At 47.5% G+C, this 23579-nt stretch overlaps 1 protein-coding gene across 2 annotated transcripts; it reads left to right on the top strand.

The window, feature by feature from the left end:
* Positions 1-1665: 1665 nt before the first annotated feature.
* LOC142904747 (uncharacterized) lies at positions 1666-4878 on the top strand. 2 transcript variants are annotated; one of them, XM_076051033.1, is made up of 3 exons: positions 1666-1914; positions 2115-2194; positions 2342-4878. In XM_076051033.1, exons 1-3 carry the CDS (start codon positions 1910-1912, stop codon positions 3718-3720), a joined length of 1464 nt encoding a protein of 487 aa, XP_075907148.1. In that variant the 5' UTR covers positions 1666-1909; the 3' UTR covers positions 3721-4878. The 2 variants fall into 2 exon arrangements, with proteins under 2 accessions (XP_075907148.1, XP_075907149.1); XM_076051034.1 differs by having other exon boundaries at positions 2115-2211.
* The last annotated feature ends 18701 nt before the right edge of the window (positions 4879-23579 follow it).

Here is a 23579-nt window from a genome sequence, read left to right as displayed (position 1 = left end):
TTTTTTTTTTAAATTGCTTTATTTGTGTACATACTATTTTGTTGTTGTTTTTTGGTTCTTGCTTTCAAAGAAGGGAACAGTGTTGAAGAGAAGATGGCGTCAAGATTCTCTGTCCGAAATTCACTATAATAAAGTTTCTGGAACGCGTGTTGTGCTGAGTCAAACCTCATGCATTTTCCACTTCCTAAATAGAACAATTGAGGTTGGAATGGACAGCTGGTTGCCTGTCCAAAGAGAAAACATAATGTCTCAGTTAAGTCAGTGCAGTTATGCAATTTCCACCCTGGTCCTGGTTGGACCAGTATTACAGATCAATGAAGAAATGAATGAAAATAAAATGAAACAAAAATTTTAATACAAATAAATTATAATAAAATTATAATATAGCAAAAAAAAAAGAAGCTGTATCAAGTTTAAGGCAAATCAAAAATAAATCTAATGTCAAAGTAAATACATTTTTCATATGAAGGAAACGGTCAAAGACAAAAATTATTATTATTATTATTATTATTATTATTATTATTATTATTATTATTATTATTATTATTATTGCTTACGTTAAGTGGGTGTTCTTGACAATGTTGTTGAACAAACACTTGATGTCTTACCTGATTGGTCAGAAGGACCGGAAGTAAAATACATCTTCCTGTGTTGTTATCGCTGCCAGAAATGATGGCCAGTGCTGCAGAGGCGATGCTGAAGTAGCTTGGATTGTATTTCTCAATTTACACTGGTGGGTATTTTCCTGTCCGTGTAATATCACTTGCCAGCGTCGGTAACTAGTAAGTAATAACTTGCCGTAAAGTGTCGCAAACGAGCAACGGTCCTGTCAGCGTTTTCAGGCTAATGCTGGCGTAACTTAGCCTCGGTGCTAACGCCGGGGAGCAAAAATAAAGACTATGACAGCCTGCCACTGATTTAACAATGCTTTCAACGCCCCCCTCCTCTCCGCAGGACACTAAAGAGATGATCCCCTAATGGTGTCAGCATGAAGAGGAAGTGTGCCAAGAAGAAGGCTTCGCGAAACGGACCCAGAGGAGGAGAGCAGCGAGATGCGGCGGTCCTGGTCAAAGCCGAGTGTGAGGCGGACGACGTTGATCATTTGGACATTCGAATCAAAGAGGAGCCTGACCCGCAGGACATCGACGAGGAGCACAACGGACACTCGGACCTCGACGCCGCGACGTCAGAGGCTCTTCATCACCACGAACGCGTCAAGGTGGAGAGTGACGACCAGCAGGTGAAGGAGGAGCCGCCGGGATGCTGGGTGAAAGAAGAGGAGCAGGACAGAGAAGAAGAGGAGGAGGAGGCGGGCGGGGAGGAGGAGGAGGAGGGGGGGGAGGTGATCGCAGGTAGGTGCAGCGCTTCAGCATCTTGTCTTCGTCCTGCCTGTGTCCCCGTTAGTTGTCTCAGCTGTTGCTGTTTTTGTTGTTGTTGCCGCCACCCCAGTCTGTCAGCAATCTAACTCTTTGCAGAAGTGGTTGTTTTCTGTGATTGACTGCATTTTCAGGAGGATTACAGGTCGCAGGTACGAGTGTTCCTTCACAACATTAGGGCGAATTCAGCTAAAATAGTTGATTTTTTTTTTTTTATCTGTTTGTTTGTTTGTTTGTTTTAAAGTCCAGTCTGCAGTTTCTCTCAAAGTTTTTTTTTTTTTTTACCGACAGTTTCACCAGCTTGCATTGCTTTGATTGGTTTTCTTGAGGCGTGAGAGGCAGTGAGTGTTGACTAAAGTTGTTAAAAAAAAAAGAATTGCTGGCAAAGTGAGAATGACCCAGCAAATATGACTTATCGTGAGACATAACAACCACCTTCCAAACAATTGCAGCAAATGTCCAACAACGGATCAGTTGCAACACTCAGCTAAAAAGCAGTGTTGTTGCTGGAGACTCCAACCAGGGGGCCAAATATGGGGTAATTAATCAAGTAAAGCTGCTCCACTGCAGTCAGGACGAAGAATAAATATGTGAAAAAGGGGTTTAATGTGGGCTGGTTCAGTTTTTGTAAATTGTTCATTTTAAAATCTCTTTAAATAAAGTCTCAGTTTGAGATGATAAGCACATGCTACGTCTTGTTCATGCATTGTTTGGAGATCTCAAAAACGCCTTCCTTAGGTTCTCATCCCAAACACTATGGAGTCATGTAAAGTGCATGTCAAACACAATGTCGAGGTCAAAACGTCAGCTCTCAAAGGGTATCAGCCTTGTAAAAGTGTGTTTCTGACGTGCTTGATTTGATGCTTTCTCATTGTTTGACAACTGTTTCTTATACTTGGATAATATTTTCTTGGGCATCAATGATGATCATTTCTTGCTCTCTCCGTGTCTCTACCCACCTCCAGACTCTGATTTTTTCCCCTGCCCTCACTGCAACGTCTCCTTCACCAACATGGAATTCCTGGAGAAGCACATCAAGTGGGTCCATCAGAAGGAGTACCTGGCCAAGCTGAGAACCTGCCTCTCCGGCCGCCGCCTCAGCCTGCCGCCGAAGCACGCGTGCGCCATCTGCAGCTGCAGCTTCAAGTCCAAGGTCTTCCTGAGGGTCCACGTGCGCGAGGCCCACCCCTCGGCGCCCCCCCGCCGGCTCCACCCCTGCCCGACGTGCGCGCGCAGCTTCCAGTACCTGAAGAACCTGAAGAACCACTGCCAGCGGTGGCACGGCATGTCGGTGGCGACCCGCGGGGGCCACCTCAGCTGCGCCGACTGCGACAAGAGCTTCAAATCCACGTGGGGCCAAGGCCCGCACCTGTGCAACGAGCCGGACGGGCCCGAGCCCGAGGACCGACCCGTCTGCCTGGACACGGGCGTGCAGTGCCCAGAGTGCGGCAAGAAGCTGTGCACGCCGCAGAGCCTGGAGGTGCACATGCGCACGCACACCGGCGAGCGGCCGTTCGTGTGCCGGGACTGCGGCCGGCGCTTCATGGAGCGCAGCGGCTGGCGGCAGCACATGAAGATCCACACGGGCGAGAAGCCGCACAAGTGCCAGGTGTGCGGCAAGGCCTTCTACCGGGAGCACCACCTCCGCAGCCACCTGACCACGCACTCCAGCAAGAAGGACTACTCCTGCCCCGAGTGCGGCAAGGAGTTTGGCTTCAAGTCCAGCCTCTCGCTCCACCTGAGGACCCACTCCAGCGACAAGCCCTTCCACTGCGGCGCCTGCGGCAAGAGCTTCAACACCAAGAAGAACCTGCGCGTCCACTCCAGGACCCACACGGGCGACAAGATGCACCAGTGCGGCGACTGCGGCCTGAAGACCCGGGACCTGGGCTCCCTGAAGATCCACCTGCGGACCCACACGGGCGAGCGGCCGTACCACTGCACCGTCTGCAGCAAGAGGTTCATCCGCCTGTCGCACCTGCGGAACCACCAGCGCACGCACACCGGCGAGCGGCCCTACAAGTGCAACGAATGCGACAAGAGCTTCACGCAGTCGGGCGACCTCATCAAGCACAAGCGGATCCACTCGGGCGAGAAGCCCTTCGAGTGTCCCGAGTGCCACCGCCGCTACACGTCGTCCGGCGACCTGGGCAAGCACCGCAGGACTCACAGCAACCTGCGGCCCTACACGTGCGAGCAGTGCGGGAAGAGCTTCCGCCTGTCGGGACACTTGAAGACGCACATGCTGACCCACACGGGGGAGAAGCCGTACGCCTGCCCCAACTGCCTGCGCAGGTTTGCCCGCTCGCACCACTTGTCGGGGCACGTGGCCAAATGCCGCTGAGGGAATGATGTGGCTGGAAAGACCGCGGAAATAATAGGCTTGCTGGAGGCTTTGTCACGCCAATCGCTTTTTCAAAGTTTGGTTGCCTTTGCGGAATGTATCAAGTGAAAATATTTGTGTTTCATCATTTATACTGACTGTCTGTAACCATCTCATCATCTGGAATCACTTGTCCAACCTCGGAGCCCTGCACTGACCTTGCACGCTAAGACCTACAGTTGAATTTAGACTTTTTTTTTTTTTAATCACACAGACTGGCATCTAATTCTGCAGCAGGATGAGGATACTTTGAATTCACACTCACTTCTAATTTGATTGCTGTAATATCGGAGGGGGAGAAGTTTTCATTTACTGAAAGAACATTGGTTTGGGAGCCCCCTCTGGGCGGATGGGGTGTGACAGGTCATGACTCTAAAACCTTTTTATAGACTTTATCATTTCTTTGAAGGCATAGCAAGAATTTTTACCTGTGTCTTTTTTTATTTCTTATTTCTTAACACAGTGTCTCTGTTACACACTAATCAAAAATTACAGCCATGGTTTTCTCTTGTGCGGGGAAATGTCCGGTCAGCTGAACACTGCATGTCAGGAGGGATCAGCGGGTGGCTTATACATTAAATTGAAAAGCACCCGGGCATGAAATATGTTGCTGCTTTTTGTTTCTCATCATTGTTTTATTGTTTTAGCTACTTTGCTGCTGCATGAGGGACTCGTGCACGACACTTTTTGAGGAATGAAACTGCCTAAATGGCATTTCGCACTTAAACAATGATCCCAAGCATATTTCCTGATAATTTTTTTTTTTATGGTCTTGATTTCAAATGATGTAAAATCATCCACTAGCTCACAGCACCGGTTTTTAAGTTAAACTAACTCTTAAACTGGTGGGAGTGTGATGGAGGCGTCCCTGTGAGTTCTTCCCTGAGACGAGGAATGTTTAAATAATGTGTTGTTACATCACGTGCGTGTGAATATAAGAGCTGTGTAGCCATATAATGTATAAAGTTTTGAGTTGTATAAAGTAGAATTTATTCACAGGAATTCTTTTCCAGCACGGAATAATGCTGTTTCTTTGGTTACAATATTATACTATGTTATGTTCTGTGTTATAACCCACTAAATAAGAATTTGCTCACAACATAAAGACAACACTATCAAGACTCGCAGACTTTTTTTTTTTATTTTTTTTTAACTTTTGTCTGAATAGACAAATTAATTTTTTTTTCAGTGAAAAAGTTTTTTCTGATCTTGATGTTTCCTGATTCTGACATTTAAAGAAATAAATAAATGAAAAAAAGAACTGAAGAGTCCTTACTTCAGAGAACTTAAGCCTGTCTGATGCTGATTGGTCCAATCAGTGGAGAGCAGTACCACCTGGGAGTCACAGGTGTGCGTATGAAAGCTGCTTGCAGTTTGAAGATGACAGTTGTCACAAAACAGCAACTTTTCACACGTTCTGTGAAAAGGGTTTGTGAGCTCAGTTCTCCGTGTGTGTATATGAATACACTGGAGAAACCTTTATTTCATTTATTTATTTATTTGCATATAAATAGCGCGGCTATTTGCAATGCAGGCCGCGCTGGAGGTCTCCGAGGACAAATGCACGCAGTGCAAAACTATGACACCTAGTGGTGAAATGTTGTCACTCACAGCCCTCTCAAGGAAAACCCGGCAGTCAACTGGAGGAAGCAGCGTTCCAACACCAAAGTGAGCGAAACTGTACTTCAGCAACGTATGCTTGTATAGTGCATGTTAGTCATCTGTATTTTCTGACCTGTCTGGACGCCCCTACAGGTTAAATCAGGGGAGTGCAAACCTTTTGACTGGTGGGCCACGATGGGTTCTAAAATTTGACAGAGGGGGCCGGAGCAGCAGCAGATGAATGGAGTGTTTTGGTGAGCCACCTCATAGGAGAATAAAATACATCATGGCATATGTAGGAAACATGTGCTTTAGTGTTAGTTGAAAATGAAAAAAAGCAAAGTAACAGCAAAATATCTCTTTGCCGGCCTCTTCGTTGAAGTGACTCTTAAAACACTGAGACAGTTACTGCTATTTAAAAGTAACTTGGAGTGATGTTGTTCTTCAGGATATCATCATCATCATCATCATCATCATCATCATCCTCATTGCTGTGGCAGAAAATGCAGGAACACAGGTAAACTAAAACATTAATACGTTTTTAAAAGTATATATATTTTCAAGTTCGGCAGGCCGGATTAAAAAGCGTAACGGGCCGCATTTGGCCCCCAGGCCATAGTTTGGCCACGCCTGGGTTAAATGTGAAGTTAAATCACTCTCTTTCTCACAGCCTCTTAGGACACACTGACATGAAAAGAAAAGAAATTGGAAAAAAGGCGCTGGGATGATGTTAACTGTAAACAAATCTAAGAGGAGCCAGCAGAGCCTGAGACGCATGAAATCTGCCATGTAACAAAGTTTGGGAATTGGGAATTTGAAAGGCCTGGAGGCATTTGTGAAAGGACAGACGGAGCTTCGCTTAACTGGCCACCGTGAGGAGCCGGCAGCGCCTGTGAGTCAGTGGGCCACGGCACAGCTAATCTGTCACTAATCCTCCGCAGGACACAGACCAGGTAGGATTATAAATTCATTTATTTATTTTACCAATGGTTAATGAGGGTCCCAGCACCACTGTTTATACCCTCTCCACCAACTGCATTGTTATTTAAAAATCCAAATCTTCCTCTCTTTGGCCATCTGTCAGGATTAGAACTCACAACTGAACTGATCCAACACAGGTCTTTGGACCCGACAGCTCAGTTGTGCACTTGGTTTTGACCCACCGTTTCAGTGTCGGATGAATCAAGGATTCAAACTCATAACGCGCATGACTTATTTAACATCGCTAAATGTCATCTCATGACGTGTAGCATCAACTTAATGGAATGAATGGATGAATTTCTGCTACTACACCCACTTGCCTTTGTCAAATTATTTTGGAAGTACTCGAACAGATGCCAGATTACTTTGGAAATACGAAATTACTTTGTCAATAATTAATATCAATATGGAGGTATCCAATAACCTTGGCAGTAGTCAGATTACTTTGAAAGTTAGTGTTTTGATTTCTTTGCTCCTTAAACTTTTCCCTGATCTCTGAATGAGAGATTCTACTCTTTTAGGAGAAAGGTTCTCTCTCTCTCTCTCTCTCCCTCTCTCTCTCCCTCTCTCTCTGTCTGTGCCTGGACACTATTCTCTACCCAGGTCTGTTTTTCCAGACAGTGATGGAGTTTTGCTGTGAAAACTCCACCCAATGTCCAGTCAGTGCACGTAGCCTTGATTATCTGAACCTAAGATCACTGTCAGGGTTCCCTTGAAGTTTCTCTCAACAGTCAGGACAGTGGCGTGTTTTGCTGATCAACGCTACCGCCGCATGGAGGCCAAAAGTTTTTGCATTCTGTCGAAGCGGAGGGAAAAAAAAAAAAAAAGTTTCATCCCTCCCTCTAACTGTTGTGTTCAGGCCCCAACAACAGTGGCGCACACTGCACGCACGCTTCAGTGAAGTACTGAGCCGCATTGAATAATATTGAATAATAGAATAAAATTAGCGTGGTACCTTCCAATCCTTGGGATTGGCCTTAAAAGCGCCTTGTATTATTTTTTTTGTTATCTGGCTGCATCTCCTTGCATTTTATTGCCTGCCTCTATCAGAATGTATTCCTCTTGTCTAAAGAAGGGCGGCCGTCGGAGGAAAGCCTCGCTCACACATTTCGTTTACACGCAGGATATGCATCACTAGGACAAGGGGGCCGCCGCCAAACCTGTCCTGGTCAATTCGGTGGGAATTGCTCTATTATTTTTATGTCCGCAATTACAGGGGGACGGAGCAGTAACTACGGCTCCAGCACAGATAACAAAGATATATTTAGCAGTAAATAATATTGACTGTACCTTTTGTTTAAAGCTGGAATCAATACTTCTTAAAGCGTGTCCATTTTTCATTTAGCCGCGTCATGTCTGTGCGGAGGAAGGGGTGGGTGGGCGGGGGGCGGTCAGAGAGAGATGAATGGGCTGGATTCTCTAATTCCCCCCCGTTGCAGTTATCATAATTGTAGAACAACCACGGTTTTTAAAGATCGGGGCGGCAGAAGAGGCAGGCCGCACAAAGAAAGTTAATAGATTTGCAGCAATTGAGATGGATTGCGCGGCGGCCGTTTTTGGAGCGCTCCCTCGGCGAGGCGGGCGGGAGGGCGGCCAGACGGACAAATGTGACCCAGGGTTTGGTGGTGGTGGTGGTGGAGGAGGAGGTGGTGGTGGGCAGTCGGGGAGGCATCCTGACAAATAACACAAGGTGTTACTGTTTACCCTGTGTGTGTGTGTGGCGGCGGCTGATAGCCGGATACATCACAGTTTGAGGCCTCCGTCGGCTCCGCAGCAGTTGGAGGCGGCTGAGCTGATAAATTCTCCGGGAGACGGCGGCAGTTCCTCTCTGGAGGCACCAGGGGGAAATGGAAAGCTGTGGAAGGGAGGCTTCAGGGAATATAAGGCTGGCTGAGGGAACATGTCTCTCCCGTGCGTTTCGATCCCGGGCCCTGTCGTCATTATTGCATATCGGGGAAGGTTTTTCTTTCTTTCTTTTTTTTTTTTTTCTTTTTTTTATGTCCCATTAAAAAAGCATCACGGCTCTTCCTCCTCCTCCTCCTCCGCCACCTCCTCCTCCTCGCCCTCTTCCATCATCACGCAGCAGTGTTGTTCCAGCCGATAGTGCTCCCCAGTCTGTGACCTCTGACCCTGTCATTTGTCTCCCAACTAGGGGCTTTTAGAAGCTCGTGAGGGATATTTTACAGCGGTGATTTATCCAGAGGAGCCCACATTTGTTTCATCCGTTTTGATATCGGTCCTTTCCCCACTTTTGGTGCATTTTGGCTTCTTCTTTTTTTTTTTTCTAAATCTCTTCCTCCGTAATGTTTCCCATGTCCAATTTTCCCCTTTCTCGTGTCCTATTTTCTCTAATATTTAGATGATTACAGCAGGGGGCTTTCCTTTACTCCTTCTGCAGCCCCCTCGCCTGCATCCGAATCCAAATGTTTTGTTGCGGCACTGTTTTATAGAAAAATCTCAAGAAACTAATCCACAAAGGACGGCGTCAATGCCCCGATGTTTTGTTTTGCTCCCCCCCCCCCCCCCCCCCCCCACTCCGACACAGAAATCAAATCTTCACACACACACAGACGCACACAAAAAAACACCCCACTCTCCAGCTGCCCCCTTTGACAGACGGCTGGCAGTGCTTTCGCTCGCAGTCTATGTATTAAATTACCCCATATTGTGTCTTATAAAAGTCCAGTTGAGGGGATTTTCTCCCTGTGATGTAATTTGAGCCATCCAATTTTCCTCGTATTTACTGTCTATATTTTGTCAATTTGGCAGAGGAACACATTGTGCGCGTCGGTGTCACCGGTGTCGTCACGCTGCGCTGGCCGTGGTGTTGGCTGGCCCTCGGAGGTCAGCGCGTGTGGGAAGACGCGGTGGCTCTGCGGGGGCTTTGCGGGCGGCTCTCGGCCCTCGGTCCCTTTGGGCTCCGGCAGGCCCACATCCACTCCTCTTATTCATGAACGGGTCAGCACACGGGTCAAAACACACCGTTTGACTCTCTCCACCCCCCACCACCACCACCACCACTGCCGCCGCCACCGCTGCTGCCGCCCTCCCCCACCAGCGTGCGCGCTCACACACTGGCGTGCGTGGGCGTAGATGAAGCCGGGTGTTTTGCCGGGCCTTTGGTGAAGCGCAGCTGGTAGCGGCTCCCGCATTCCCACCCCTCTCAAGTCCAAATGTGCCTAAAAGCATGGCCCGCACAAAGGAAGGCGCGAGGAATCGCCATTAAATTGTGTTGCGCTGAGTGCCTAGAGTGGGCTGCTGCCTTCCAACACAAAGGGGATGGTACAAGACGCTGTTTATTCCCTATTAGTATCACCACGTTGACAGCTTGGCCGGGCGGCATGGACGACTTCTCTCTCCGCCTCTGCTAACTCTAATGGCTAGCGCTGAGAAATGCAGCCAGCCGGGGACTAATGCGCTCTCCTCGGAGCCCGGCGCCACCGCCGCCGCTGCAACTCCTGGACTGGATCTCCTGACCGCGGCCTCCCTCCTTCCTCTCATCCCGCGGTCACCCCCTGCACCCTCTGTCTCTTTAGACTAGGGATAGAGACGTGGAGGGCGAGGAGAGACTGACAGTGTGCGCTCCCCTGCTCAGTAAATATGAACTGCACCCAGCAGACAGACTCATTCATCACACGGGGAGGGAGATGGAGTGGGGGGGGGGCGAGGGGGGGGGGGGGCGAGGGCGCTGGCGGTGGATGGATATTGAGAGAGGGACGGAGCGAAAACGTCCAAAAAAGACGGAGCGAGGCGGGAGGAGGCGAGGTGGGAGGAATAGGAAGCCGGATGGAAAAAAGATGAAAGAAAGGAAAGTGTTCTGGGTGAAACGAGTGGGAGAGGAAAGATAGGCGGCCGGTACGGGGGAAGAGAGTTTTCGGATGAGCGAGGGAGAGATGAAGGATGGAGCATGTGCGCGGGGAGGAGAGGCCCGTGAGCGCGGGGAAGGAGGCTGATGAATATCAGAGGACATTTTATATCGGGTCGACGGGAGACCGCCGCGCAATCCGCCGCCGCCGCCTCCGAGCCAACGGCGAACAACTGCAGAAAGTTGTGCGCGGTTTCACTGCCTGCAGTCAGGACGCTTGTGTTTCGCTCAAACTTGTTGCTGTGCTTGTTTGTTGTTGTTGTTGTTGTTGTTTTCCCTTAAAATATCTACTCACATGTGTTTAGCGTGGACTCGTGGGTCAATTTGAATCGGTGCAAACTTTATTGCACATCCATACTTCATAGTTTAAGTGATAGGCGTAATGTGAGGCAACGTGTTAAAACGTAAGGACTCTGATATTCTGTGTTTAGAAAACAAATCCCAGAATATTTTATGTGTCTTTATGCACTTTGTTGATTTTCCACTATCACACTAGAGACTTGTGACTGCTTGGTGTCATGTGAACACAGACAGTTTTCAAATTGCTTTCTTTAGTATTTAGATAAAAATATGATTTTAAAAACCTGCACACAAACACACAGATTCAACGTCTGTCCGTCTGTTGGTATATAAAGTCCTTCTAATGCCTGAGTATCACTGCGCTAGCTAGCGAGCGAGCGAAACCGAAGATGTTGGCTAACTAGCTAGATGGCTAGCTTTGACTTAGGCGTTGACATAACAGGAAATCACACCACTGCGTAGACTTGCGCTGTTAGAGAGGTGGTTGTTTGAAATGTAACTAAGTTAACCTGGAAATAAACTGACGGACACTGGACGCTAGAAGGACTTTATTGAGCAATGGCCGGACGAGTCTTAAAAGTGAGTCTAAAGTTAAGTTTGAAGTTAAATGAATGTGTATGGGGACGGTGGCGCCAGCCTCGTTCCTGTGCTTTCTTTTTGTTTGTGCATCAACACACCAACACAACGCACACAAACGCACAAGTCCCCCTGACAAGATAACACATTGATAATGAGTTTTGGGGTATTTCTTTATTTTGTTTTTTAGAAGTTTGAGGGCAGTTTCTAAATATCACTGCAAGACATGCCATCACTTTAGCTGCAAATGCCTTTGACATTTTTAGCTTAGCGTTCGATTGATGGCGCCAAACCAAGCACCAGGCGTTAAAAATCTCAGTGTTTTGTGCAAATCCCACAGTCCTTTGCCCTTTTCCGCTTTTGAATCCGCAGTCTACGACGATTTCCCACTCTTTAATTCCACCTAAACCACCTCCTCTCCCATCTTCTTGCCCCCTCCTCGGCGGAAAGACAGCAGAGAGGGAAGATGATGTGTGACAGATGCCATATTTCGACTTTCTGTCAGAGAGATTAATATTGACACAGTGCGTTTCTTACCAGGAGCTCCTCGACTGTGTGCGCTGGGCTTTGATTTCATTATCCTCTGCTCAGCCACTTTTTTCTTAAGAATCAGACAATAACAGATGTGGCGACCGAAATAGAGACACTGATATTGGCGGGGGCTGAGTGAACAAGTCATATTGCCGGCTGGGTCGGCCATCAGTCCTGTTTGCTGTGAAAGTGTAAACCCCCCTAAGGATACCTAAGGAAAAGAGAGCTTTCAATTTTATCAACCCCTCCGGGCCGACAGCAGCACGAGCCGTGAGCGGCTGTACAGAGTGTCGCAGTTGTTACTCACACACCTGCTCTGAAAGATGGACTCGCTGAGCGACACGCAAGCTGTGATCTTCCACTGGCCACTGATTTGCGTTTGCCACACGGTGACTCATTCCAAAGTAAAGTCCCAAAAGAAAAAAAACCCAAAAAACCCAAAGCAAACGTGTAGATTGAGATTGAGACAAGTGTAAGAGTTTTTCCTAAAAGATGAATGATCAAAAGTTGTTTGGAGAATTATTTTGCAGTCTGATGGGTCACAGTTGAACAAGGCGCAACAAATTTGTGTTGCATCAGATGTGTGACTCCCATGAAATACTGGCTAATTGGTGGAGAAAATGATTTGTCTTTTATTATTATTATTTTATTATTTGTTTTTAGTCAGGAAACTGAACTTTTGACCATAGTGTGGCATCATTGGGCCGCTGCAAAGGACCAAAGAGTTGTTGTCCTGGAGAAGTTAGCGTGTACTTTTTTTGTAAGGTTGTATTGAATCTGAAATGCTTAGACCAGTTAAGCCCGAAAATTGTGGCTTCCTACCTTTGGTTCTTAACACTGCTTGGGATTTAGGGCGGATATCAACTTTATTGAGCTTTAAATATAGATTTTTTTTTTTCCGTAAATTGCGCCTCCTGTTGTTTTTTTTTTAATTACAGCATTGAACGCTTCATTCTTCACCACTTCCCCTGGAAGGTGCCAGTCTCAGGCTGCTGAGGCCTGACAGAGATTGGGCGCGGCGTTATTAAAATTCCACCGGATTTAATCCCTCGGTTGATGTAGGCAATCTACAAGTGGCTGCATGTCCGCGGGCCAAAGCTCACCGGCCTTCATCTCCCGCTTGTAAGCCTCGGAGAACTTTCAGATGCTTATCGGAACACTTCTGCGCTGGATGCGAGCGATGGATCCTACAGCTTCCTGATTTTGTAATTTCAAAGCGTGGGCCCGGCTGTTTTGTGGGAGAATAAAATCAATAGGCTTCTCTGGAGAGGGCGCGCGAGGTATAGCTGCTAGTCCTGTGATATGAGACAGGATCTGAAACAGGAAACACAGGTGGTGGTGGTGGTGGTGTGTGAGGGGGGGAGGGGTGGGGCAGGGGTGGCTGGCTGGGAGGAGCAAAGCGTCCACGGCGCATAAACAAATAGAAAGCAAAGTAGCAGAGATAATGCAAGAAGGAGACAAGAGAGCGATGGGGGAAACAGTTGTCGCCAGAGACTTTTATTGACTTTTCCCCTCCTTCTGTCCACGTGACTGCCAGATAAATTCACACGCGGAAGGAGAGGGCCGAGCGAGCGGGGGGCGGGGGAGAGAGAAATGAGAAAATAAATTACTCTGGAAAGATATGACGATAGGCTACACACGGCTTTAAATCTAAGAGGGATTCGCGACACACTCCACCAATTTGTCACTGTGCCTTTTTGCCTCCTTTCATGTCTTTCTCTCTTTTTTTTTTTTGGTCCCCCCCCACACCCCCACCCCGACCCTCCCTCTTATTATTTTTCACCCCAAACTCCCCCCCGAACACCCCGATGCCCCTAATTTAACCCACTTTTCCCCGCCTTTTCTCCTCTTGGCTCCCGGTTATCCATATTCTTGGGGATATCTGCGCCGCCGAGCTGTCATGTGAGGATACAGCATCTTTGTCTTTCTCCGTCGCTCAGAAAATGTGTTTCCCCCCTTTTTTTCTCCAGGTCTTTATTTGCGGTGGTAATTTATGCCAACTCCATCCGTTTGTCCGTCCGTCCATCCTTGCATCCCTCTATCCGTCCACCTGGGCACCTCTTTCAATAGGGTTCCCTTCATCTGTAAGTACAATCAGATTTGTGCCTCCGCCTCCCTACCTTTCCTCCCTCCCTCTCCCTCCCTCCGTCCCTACCTCTCTCCCCCTACTCACCCCTTAGCCCCCCCCCGTCCCCGTCCCCGTCCTCTGCTAACATGGGTCTATCAAAATCTGAGAAAGAGGAGGAAATGAGATGCATCGCAAGAAAAGAGAGAAGAGAATGAGCTGGCCCCCGGTAAGGGGATGTCTGGGAAAAAGAGGTGGAGGAATGGAATGGAAAAGAGAAAAGAAAGAAAACGCAGACTTAAAGTATACCCCCCTCTCTTTTATTTAATTTAGACGCCAGGCGAAAATCGATCCTGCCATTCGATACGCAATCCGAATCAAGGCGAATTAAGCGGGCGGAAATTAACTCTGAAAATATTTTTGATGGAGTGGCTTGTAGTCTCTCGGCCAAATGGACTGCAAAGTGGAACAAATGACAGGGGCCTAGTGGTGGAGACAGCGCCGCTCCATCTTCCATTAGGCCGTAATGGGATAGGTCCAGCCCCCTAGCTCGACTCGGCTGCATTAATCAAAACAGCCGCTATATGAAGATTTATGGTTCTCCACTCCAGCGAAGCCGGAGCCGGAGCCAGTTCTCGGTGTGTATGTTTGAAGGAGGTGGTGGGGGGGTGGGGGAGGAGCCGCCCCCGCCCCCGTCCTCCACACACACACACACACACACACACACACACACACACACACACACACACACTCCCCCCTCTCTCCATTCTATAGACTGCTGTGCCTCTCACCCGTGGGCACAACACACAACATGTGTGACGTTTTTTTTTTTCAACGCACGCCGCCGCACCTTTAATCCGGCGACTGTGTAATCGCATTTTGTCATTCTTTGTCAGCGAGCGTGTCACAAGGCCCCCGTCGATTCTTTTGTTGACTTGATAACGCGAACCCGGAGACACTTATGAGCTAATCGCACGTTATGGTTGAGACACATACAGATGACACACAGAATGACAGGGGGATTTAGATTTTTTTTTTTTTTTTGTAATTGCATATTCACTGTTTTAATAATTCAATGTCTGCTTTCTATCATTAAAAAGGCCATTGTGTAAAATTGTAATAACATAGTAATAGTATAGTAACAATAAAATTCAAAATATTCCAGTATTCTTTTATCACAGACCTATATTTTTTAGGTTGTTATTTACCATACATCTTCTTACGGTGTAAAAAAAATATACAGTATGTCTGTAATAAAACAATACTGGAATATCATTGGAAGCTAGAAGACATAATGAACTCAGTTCAACTAAAATTCAAAATAGCTAAGATAGTCAGTTTATGCTTGTTATTATCAAATGTTCTAATAATGATAATGGCCCAGTTGCAAGTGTTATCTTATTTTAGGCAAATTCGCTGTTGTATAAGCACATTTGTATTCATTTACCTATAAAGTGGGTCCACTTGATGTGACGCGGCCGCGTTCTTTCACCGTCACATGTAAGATTTTTAGCCTGACGGGACGAAGCTAAACAGAAAAACATCAGAGGCAGTGAAAACAGAGATTGAATTCAACGTTCCTTGTAAAACAAGCCATTAGATGCCACTAAATCTCGCAATCCTTTAAAGCGCCTCTAAAGCTGTCCGCCTCATCTTCACACAAAACCCAATTGCACTTCATGTATTTGCCGACCCGGTTTTAGTGCTGTTTTTTTTATTTATTTATTTTTTTTATTATAGTTGCTGTCAGTGCACTGAAGGCAGGTTCTCTCTGCGATTCCCTAATCTGTATGCCTGTTTGTCCGTCATCACCTCTTGGCGACGAGAGGTATGATTTAAAAAAAAGAAAAGAAAAAGAAAACACACACACACACCCGGAAAACAAACAAATAAAAAAAAGAAGTGTCTAAAATGGGGCATCCTGTGGCGTCGGGCCGCCAGGTTTTAGATTGCAGGCCGTATTGCGGCGGCGGCGGCGGCGGCGGCTCCTCTCTGGATGGCAGCCTATTAGCCTGGTGCAGGCCGCTGAGCAGGCCACTGCTGTGACGAGCCGAAGGGACAGACAGGGGGAGACAGTGTGACGGAGAAGAGTGTGGCGGCTCCAGTAAATTGGGAGCTGGTATCCATCCCCCCAAAAAAAAAAACTTTGGCCAAGTTTTGATGAGATGAGACTCACCGGAGCCTCTGCTGCTGCTGCTGCTGCTGCTGCTGCTGCGACTCTCACCCCCCTCCCTTTGTGTGTGTTTTTTGTTTTGTTTTTTCACACCCGGGGCTGGGGGGGTTGGATGTACTCCTCCCGAAAGATGGATTGCAACTCTTTTCCAACCGCTCTTCTCCTTCTTCTCCTTCTTTTTCTTCACACCTAACTTTCAACGCTCTTTCCTGAACCCTCTTGTGCCTTGTCAGCCCTCCTCCCCATTATTTCAGCCCCCTCTTGTTTTTTCCCCTCCTTCATCCACTTCCCTGTCTCATCCCTCTTCACTCCCTATAACCCCCCCCCACACACACACACACACAACCATTCTCCGTCCTCTCGCCTCCGACCGTCCCATGCGGATAAAGGGACCTGCCGTGCAGACGCCTCCGTATCCATCCACCAATCTCTCTTTTCCTCTCGCCCGCCCTCTTTTCCTCCTTTTTCTCCCCTCTTTTCCTTGCGAGCAAAGTGGAAGCTCGCTGCCACTTTCAGTCTGCTAAAGGGTTTATTTAAATTAGAAACGCTTCAATCTCCTCGCCGCCACCGCCGCCCTTCCCCCACCCACCCCCTCTCTTTTCCTCCCACCCCCCACGCCCCCACAATCGCTTTTCTTACCTCTTTGCCTCGGCGATAGGTCGGCGCTCACCTTTCCTCGCTGACCGGCGGCCTCTGGGGCCCCGTCAGCGCTCGACAACTTTGTTTTGTAGATGGAAGTGGTGGGAAGTGGGGTTGGAAGGAGAGAGGAAACGAGGGAGAGGAAAAGCAGGGGTGGGAGAGAGGGAGTTGGAGAGGGGTCAGGGGAGAGCTGTTAGCCGGTGTACTTCAGTTCCTTCTTCCTCTCACGGCTCATTCCACCCAGATTAGGAGCCGCAAATGGCTCCGGGGCGCCTCGGCCTGCGGTGGATCTACCCTGGACCAGGAGAGAACGGTTGTTTTTATGCTCTCATTATGGCTAATTTGCATTGACCTCTCTGAGAACACCTCACCCGTCCTCACCTCCACCTCCATGCCAAGTGTAGGATCCAGTTTTAAGACTAAGATTTGTTTTGTTTTTTAAGCTCTGCACAGGAAATCTGTATCCTGTCCCCTCATATCCATCATTGACCATCTTCATCCTCTTTTCCTCTTATTGTCTTGTGTTCTGTATATAAACCCAACAGTATTTTCCGGCTAATTGTCTCATTTGACACGTCACACTTCCAGTGTTGTTTGGATTGGATTGGAAAATAATTCAACTGCTGATTACTCCTCACAAAGTAATCTAACTACTTCTTTAACTACTGTGTTTCACAAGTAATCAGTTACAAATTATTAATTACTTTAGTTAAAAAAAGATAAAGTATCAGTTGCTCAGTTGCTTTTCCAAATTTCAGACATTTTGTGGATTATGAGACATTTTTAGCAAAATGATTTGGAAAAGTAACGGAATCGTTACTTGATAAAGTAATTCTGATATAATTACCAGTTTTGCCCCAGTAATCCCGTTACATTACTCAAAAAGTAGTTTAATTACAGGAGTGGATTACTTGGTAATAGATTACTCGCCAACGACGCACACTTCAAAGCACTTGCTTTAAACGGGCTACAAAAAAATAAATTGGACTTTGTTTTAAAAGGCATCTCTGCTTTCGTATATTGTCCATCACTTCCTCCCGCCGTTGACCCCAAGCATCCCATCATACCTAGAGTTTGTGTTACTCCAAGGGGGTCAGCCATCACTGCTAATAATCTCCTCTGTTAACAAGTGACCCATCTCCCAAGATAATCCTTCCGTCCTCCCTCCGCGCGCTCTAATCCCTCTCACCACCCTCTTCCTCGCACACACAAACACTGACGCGCGCACACACATATACACACACACACACACACACCCCCCTCCCTCTCACCCATTAACGCACAATTATTTTGGGGGCATCGACGCGGGCGAGGGGGGATGAAACGAGGTGTGGAGAACACAGAGGGGCCGCCTCCCTAATGGCTGAGTGACACCAGACGTGCTCATAGATCATGGAGATTATTAATACCATTGTTAAACACCCCCCACCCCCTATTCCAGCGCCACCTCCCGCACACACGCACACACACACACACACACAGAAACACAGACACACAGACACACACAGCCATCATAGCTCATAACCAGCAAAACATCTTCATACGCGCTGTCATTCATGCTTGGTGAATCGGCATCCATTTCGTTTAAGTAATTTAAACAAAGCCGGGCGCTGATTACAGCGTGAGGTTGAGGGGTAGAATCACATTCTACAATTACAACTCCCAGCGGCAGTGCAGGCCATCATTCAGCCGGGGTCGTTTCCTTATGATTTGGCCTCCCGCAGTTTCCCTAATCATTTTAATTCCAGTTTTGATCGGATGGCTCGCGTACAGCCAGGTGAGAGATCCTCGGCGAGCCTCACCGCTAATGAGCAGGCGGAAAGCGGCCTTCGTGTGGAGAAGCGAGGCAGTGCGCGTGCGTACGCGTGTGTTTGTGTGCGTGTATCAATGACCTGTCCGTTTAACCGCTGGGGTTCAAGGGAGTTGGCAGTGGGGGAGCCAGGCGTCCCTGGAGAGCAGGGTCTGGGGAAATCACGCTCTCACTTTCACCAAACAACCTGGAGGCTGCATGGCAGCTGGCAGCAGCCCGTGCACACACTCCCCATCATCCTCCTGGTTTATATGCAAAGAGACTGCAAACAAAAACAACAACAACACCCTGAATGTACGATGAAAGGCTGGCATGAAAAAAATATCTTAATTCTGAAAGAATCACACAAGTTCCACAGCAAAACAAACAAAAAAGAAAGAAGCTGCATTTGTTGTTGTTTGACAATGATTGTTTTCCCTTGATTTATATTACATAGATAATTGTACTGTATATAAGTCAGGGGGTTGCAGGTACAGTTCATTTGTTTAAATCAGAGTTTTATGCAGTCACTGTTTCAAGACCAGTTTTGCATTAAAAAAAAAAAAAAAAAAAAAAAAAAAGTCACAACATCTCAGACTTAAAGCGCTGCAAGAATAATTGGCGCCTGCTCCCAGAAATACTTTTGTCACCTGAGGAAATTGCTGTCCTGTTTATGCTGCCAGCTTTAAAGCTGCAACCTTTTGGAATATGAACGATCAAGGCAAAGACAAAGAACGCACTTCATTATTTGGCGAAACTGAAATTGTGCAGTCATTAAATAATTAAAAAAAACAACAACAAGAGAGAACGCTGCCAAAAGAATTATACATTGTCTCGAGCTGTCCGCGTGTGATGGATGTCTGTTTATGACTCGTTCCGCCTCGAAATCCCCACTACATTTCTTTCCTGATAATATATCAATTTATCAGCGGAGATTTTTATGTTAATTTCCTCCCCCTCGCGCTCGCCCTCCTCCTCTAAAATAAAGTATCGCACTCCCCAAACGATCTTGAACTAATTAAGCACGCGTTAATTAAGGACTGGAGAGGCGGATAAAGGCGGCGCAATCGTGATGGAAAACGTTGAAGTTAATCAAGCTTTCAAATTATTGATAACATCCTTAGAACAGTGATCGATCGGGAAGACATTAAGTGGCAAAATAGAGCAGCCGCGCTCGGATTTGATGTGTGTGTGTGTGTGTGTGTGTGTGTGTGTGTGTGTGTGTGTGTGTGTGTGTGTGTGTGTGTGTGTGTGTGTGTGAGAAACATTGCGCAAAAACAATTAGGCCCCATAATACATAATATCAGTCCACATGACAAATAGGATATCGTTTGTGTCATCCCTAAAACTTGCCTGGGTGCACGCGCGTGTGCGTGCGATTAAGCGTGTGAATCGGTGGGGGGATGGAATAGAGGATGGCGGTGGTGGTGGTGGTGGTGTGTGTGGGGGGGGTGTCTTTATCATTCAAACGCTATTAATCAGGCGCGCTCGTCCAAATCCGGCTGTGTGAACTCCGGGGAGAGCGAGATATTGACGTCTGCTGATATGAATATTTCCCTCCTTTATTTAAGGGGCGAAAAAAAGGGGGCAGGAAGCGTGTGTTTACGTGTTCCTCCGCAGCCCCGCGCGTCTGTTTACGCCGCGGTGTCAGAGCCCGCGTGGCATGTGCTTACAAGGCGCTTCATCATCCCACCAGCGATGGGAGCAATTCACCCATAAAGTGGCTCCCTCGCCCATAAATAATATTCAAGTCGCTCTATTGTTAAGTGAAAAGTTGACTGGTGTTTGATTTTTTTTTTCTCCGCCCCCCGCCCCCCACCCCTCTCTCTCCATCTCTCGCTCGCTCTCTCGCCCTCTTTTTTTCTCCCTTCTTCTTCTTTTCCGCGGCGACCTCGGGTTAGGACTCATACATCACGGGATGACAGCTATAGAAAGGCCCTAAATTAGCAACTAAATCGAATATTGATCAGCTATGTGCGGCCCTGCGAGTCGCGCCTCCTTGCCGTTTTTTTTCCTTCCGCGGAGAAAGGAAGGGGAGGGTGGCGGGCTGTTTGGGGAGGGAGGGAGGGAGGCGAAAACGAGAGATAGCGGGTGGAGGAGGAGGGGCGGTGAAAGGTGCCCCCTCCTGCCTCCTCCTCCTCCTCCTCCTCCTCCTGCCCCTCTCTTTGAGTTTAAGTGTTTCTGTGTCCGTGTGAGCTTTATTTCCCCAGATGAGCATATTTCTTCAAAGTGGATGCTCATGTTTCAGCCAATTGATGGCTACTGTTTTTTATTTATTTATTTATTTTCTATCAACCAGCTACGCTGTGTTTGTGTGCGGATGCGCATAGCGACCATCTTTTTATTTCATGGCATGGCGCTCCATCCATCCATCAAGGCTTCAGTTCTTCTCGCCCCCACCCGAATATGGCTCCTCATTGTTTACATAAAGTTCAAATGAAGTCCCTCATTACCCACTCGCCTATTGGCTCCTGTCTAAGGATCATTGAGCGTGTTGCCGCTGTTGCATTGACTTTCTTCCTCCCTCCACCACCACCCCCTCGCAGGGATGCCCGTTTGCTGGTACGAGTGGGCGGCCCGGCTGCGTGTACATGTGCTGCACCACGGCGGGGACATGTTTGATGGAACGATCAAGGAGGGATAGTGGTAGCAGTTGCGGGGGTTGAGGGCTTCCCTCCCTCGCCTGCATTCTCCTGGGAAGTGTTGTGTGTCCGGGGTGGCGATGAACCCGAGCCCCCAAGGCCAGGGCGTTTGGAGGGGCGGGGGTGGTGCTGGGGGAGTGGGTGGTCAAGGTTGAGCCGGGTCACTGAAATTAGCCCCGGCCGTGCTCTGGAACAAAGGGCCCGATCGTCAGGTGCTGCCAAGTCCAGATCAAAGTATTGGGTGTAGGACAAGCAGGGCGTAAAACAGGGATGAGCTGCAGCTTACAAGGGACTAATAGATAGAGGAAGCTGCTCTAAGCCCTTTTAATGGGTACAGATGAACAAATACGGGCCATAGCTGCTATAAAGGCGTGCTTTTGGACGTTTTAATTCATCCTCTTGAAAAGCGTAAGTTTCAGTTTCAGAAATGTAAAGGTTGATCAGAGGTAATCAGTAATTCAGTGGTCTGGCTGCACATCCCGTGTTTGCATTTTTAACACAAGTGCAATTAAATATTTAAACATTATGGTGTATCAATTATCTATCTATCTATCTATCTATCTATCTATCTATCTATCTATCTATCTATCTATCTATCTAGCTATCTATCTATCTATCTTTTGCAAAAGGGAGAATTTGGGTCGCTGTCCGAGGTACTGAAACCAACCCAGTCAGCATGAGATGAGAAGCAATAGCTGCATAATGTTTACAGGACGTATTACAACCATTTTAAACCAATTAGATGAAGAAGAAGAAAAAAGTGGCACAAGGACGACAACCGGAAGTATTGGAAAGGGACGTCAATTTCAGACTTTTTGGACACTAATATTCCAAAGCTTGTGATAATAAAATAATAAGAAAGAACCTGCCCGGTTAGAAACGAGCTTATAGTTGATCTCATTCTCTAATGACGAGTTTGTTACCCGCGTTTTGTTTTTGTTTTTGTTTTTGTTTTTTTAACGGCGTGCTCGTTGAAGCAGCAGAACCGAACCGAACGGAGCCAAACTTTAACTGCAGCGGAGGAGCTTCGCTGGCTGACGGCACAGTTATATTGAACTATTATTGAGTAGCCGAGTGGAGCAGGAAGACAGAAAGCCGCGGAGAGGCGCAGAAGTTTGTCGGGGAGACAACCCCGCAACTCCTCCTCCTCCCCCTCCTTTCACGCGCCTCTCGGGCTACTCGCAGCTCTGCAGAACTGCGCTCGAGGACATTCCGGGAACCATCTGTTTCCGGCAGAGCGTCGAGCGCGGGGCACGCAGGAAGCGGGGCTCACAAATTTGCGGGGAAAGCGTGTTGTCTGCCAATGCGCGCTCTGTGAGGTTCAGCCCCCCCCCCGCCACACCCGGCCTCCCCCCTCCCCCCTCCCCTCTGTGGTGTCATACACCCGACAGGAGAAGTGAAGCGATGCGGAACGGAGTGCCAGCAACAACTTATTAGCTGCGCGCGAGCAGAAAGCAATCAAATCAATGCGCTCCGGGGAGACGCATCACAATGAAAAGGCGCGTGCGTGCGTGTAAAGTGGCTGCGGCGCCGCGCCGGCAGCGTTGTTGTGCGGCTGGTCAACAACAGGTGCCCGCGTGTGGCGAAGGTGAGAGTCACCCTAAAAGAGAAGTTCACTCAAAATTGAGGCGTATTGCTGTTTTTAGTCTGGATGTTGCAGGTAGCCAGACCTGAGCAATCGTCCTGCAGCAGGATTAGTCAGGCCAGTTCCATTCTGATGCAAAACAATTGAGACTGCAATAAGCATTTTGGTTAAAACACTAAATATCATCATATTGGACATGCAAATTCTTCTGGACACTTCTGGACACGCAAGAAGTGTTGAGACATGTTTGGTTGTTCATTTGCTTTCTTATGGCTTCCAGTGACGGGAACCTTTTCCTTCCTTAAAACGTGGAAATGGTTGTAAAGAAGAGAGAAGAAAAAGCACCAGGGCCTCCATCAACATGGGGCGAGAATCAGATTGAAGTTTAAATGAGAGTTTAGTTTGGGTTAACAAGTGCTTAAGGAAAGTCATTGAGCAGATAGGCCATCAGAAAACAACATCATCTCCTCAATGATCTTTTTTTTTTTTTTTTTTTTTTGCCTTCTGCTACAGCTCATATCAGCTCACTCCCTTTCCTAACTCGCACAAAGAAACCTGGCTGAGGTGGTTATCAGTTTGCCAGTAGTGGGCGACACTTGGACTGGGAATTGAGGCCGGATCCAGAAATCCGAGCTCGCTACTTGCCCCTACTTAAAGGGGTGTGCCTGTCTCCTTCCTACGCATCACCTGAGCCGAGAGTAACCTGCAGACGGTTTACACACAGCACCAAGTGTTAACTGGAGGATTGCCTGGGGCTTCACGCAGAGGTCTCTGCTCATGTGTGAATCATGTTTCAACAGTATATTTACAGAACTTTTCATGGAATTTTCCATTTGAAACTACATTTCCAGATCAGAACTGTTTTTTTTTTATTATTATTGTGGAGTCAGTCGGTTGTAAAGATTTCTAAAATACATGTGTTGAGTCTTCCCCCTGCACAAAATACATAAAAAAAATAAATAATAATGTTGTTTTCCAAATGGCAGGACATTATTTTAACCAGTGATTAACAATCAATCAATCAATCAATCAAATTTTATTTATATAGCACCTTTCATACAAAGGCTTGCAA

Source organism: Nelusetta ayraudi, unplaced genomic scaffold, assembly GCF_046127955.1.
Source record: "Nelusetta ayraudi isolate G7.1 ecotype Tasmania unplaced genomic scaffold, CSIRO-AGI_Nayr_v1 ptg000131l, whole genome shotgun sequence".
Lineage (NCBI taxonomy): Eukaryota > Metazoa > Chordata > Actinopteri > Tetraodontiformes > Monacanthidae > Nelusetta > Nelusetta ayraudi.
This window is presented reverse-complemented; position numbering and strand designations above follow the sequence as displayed.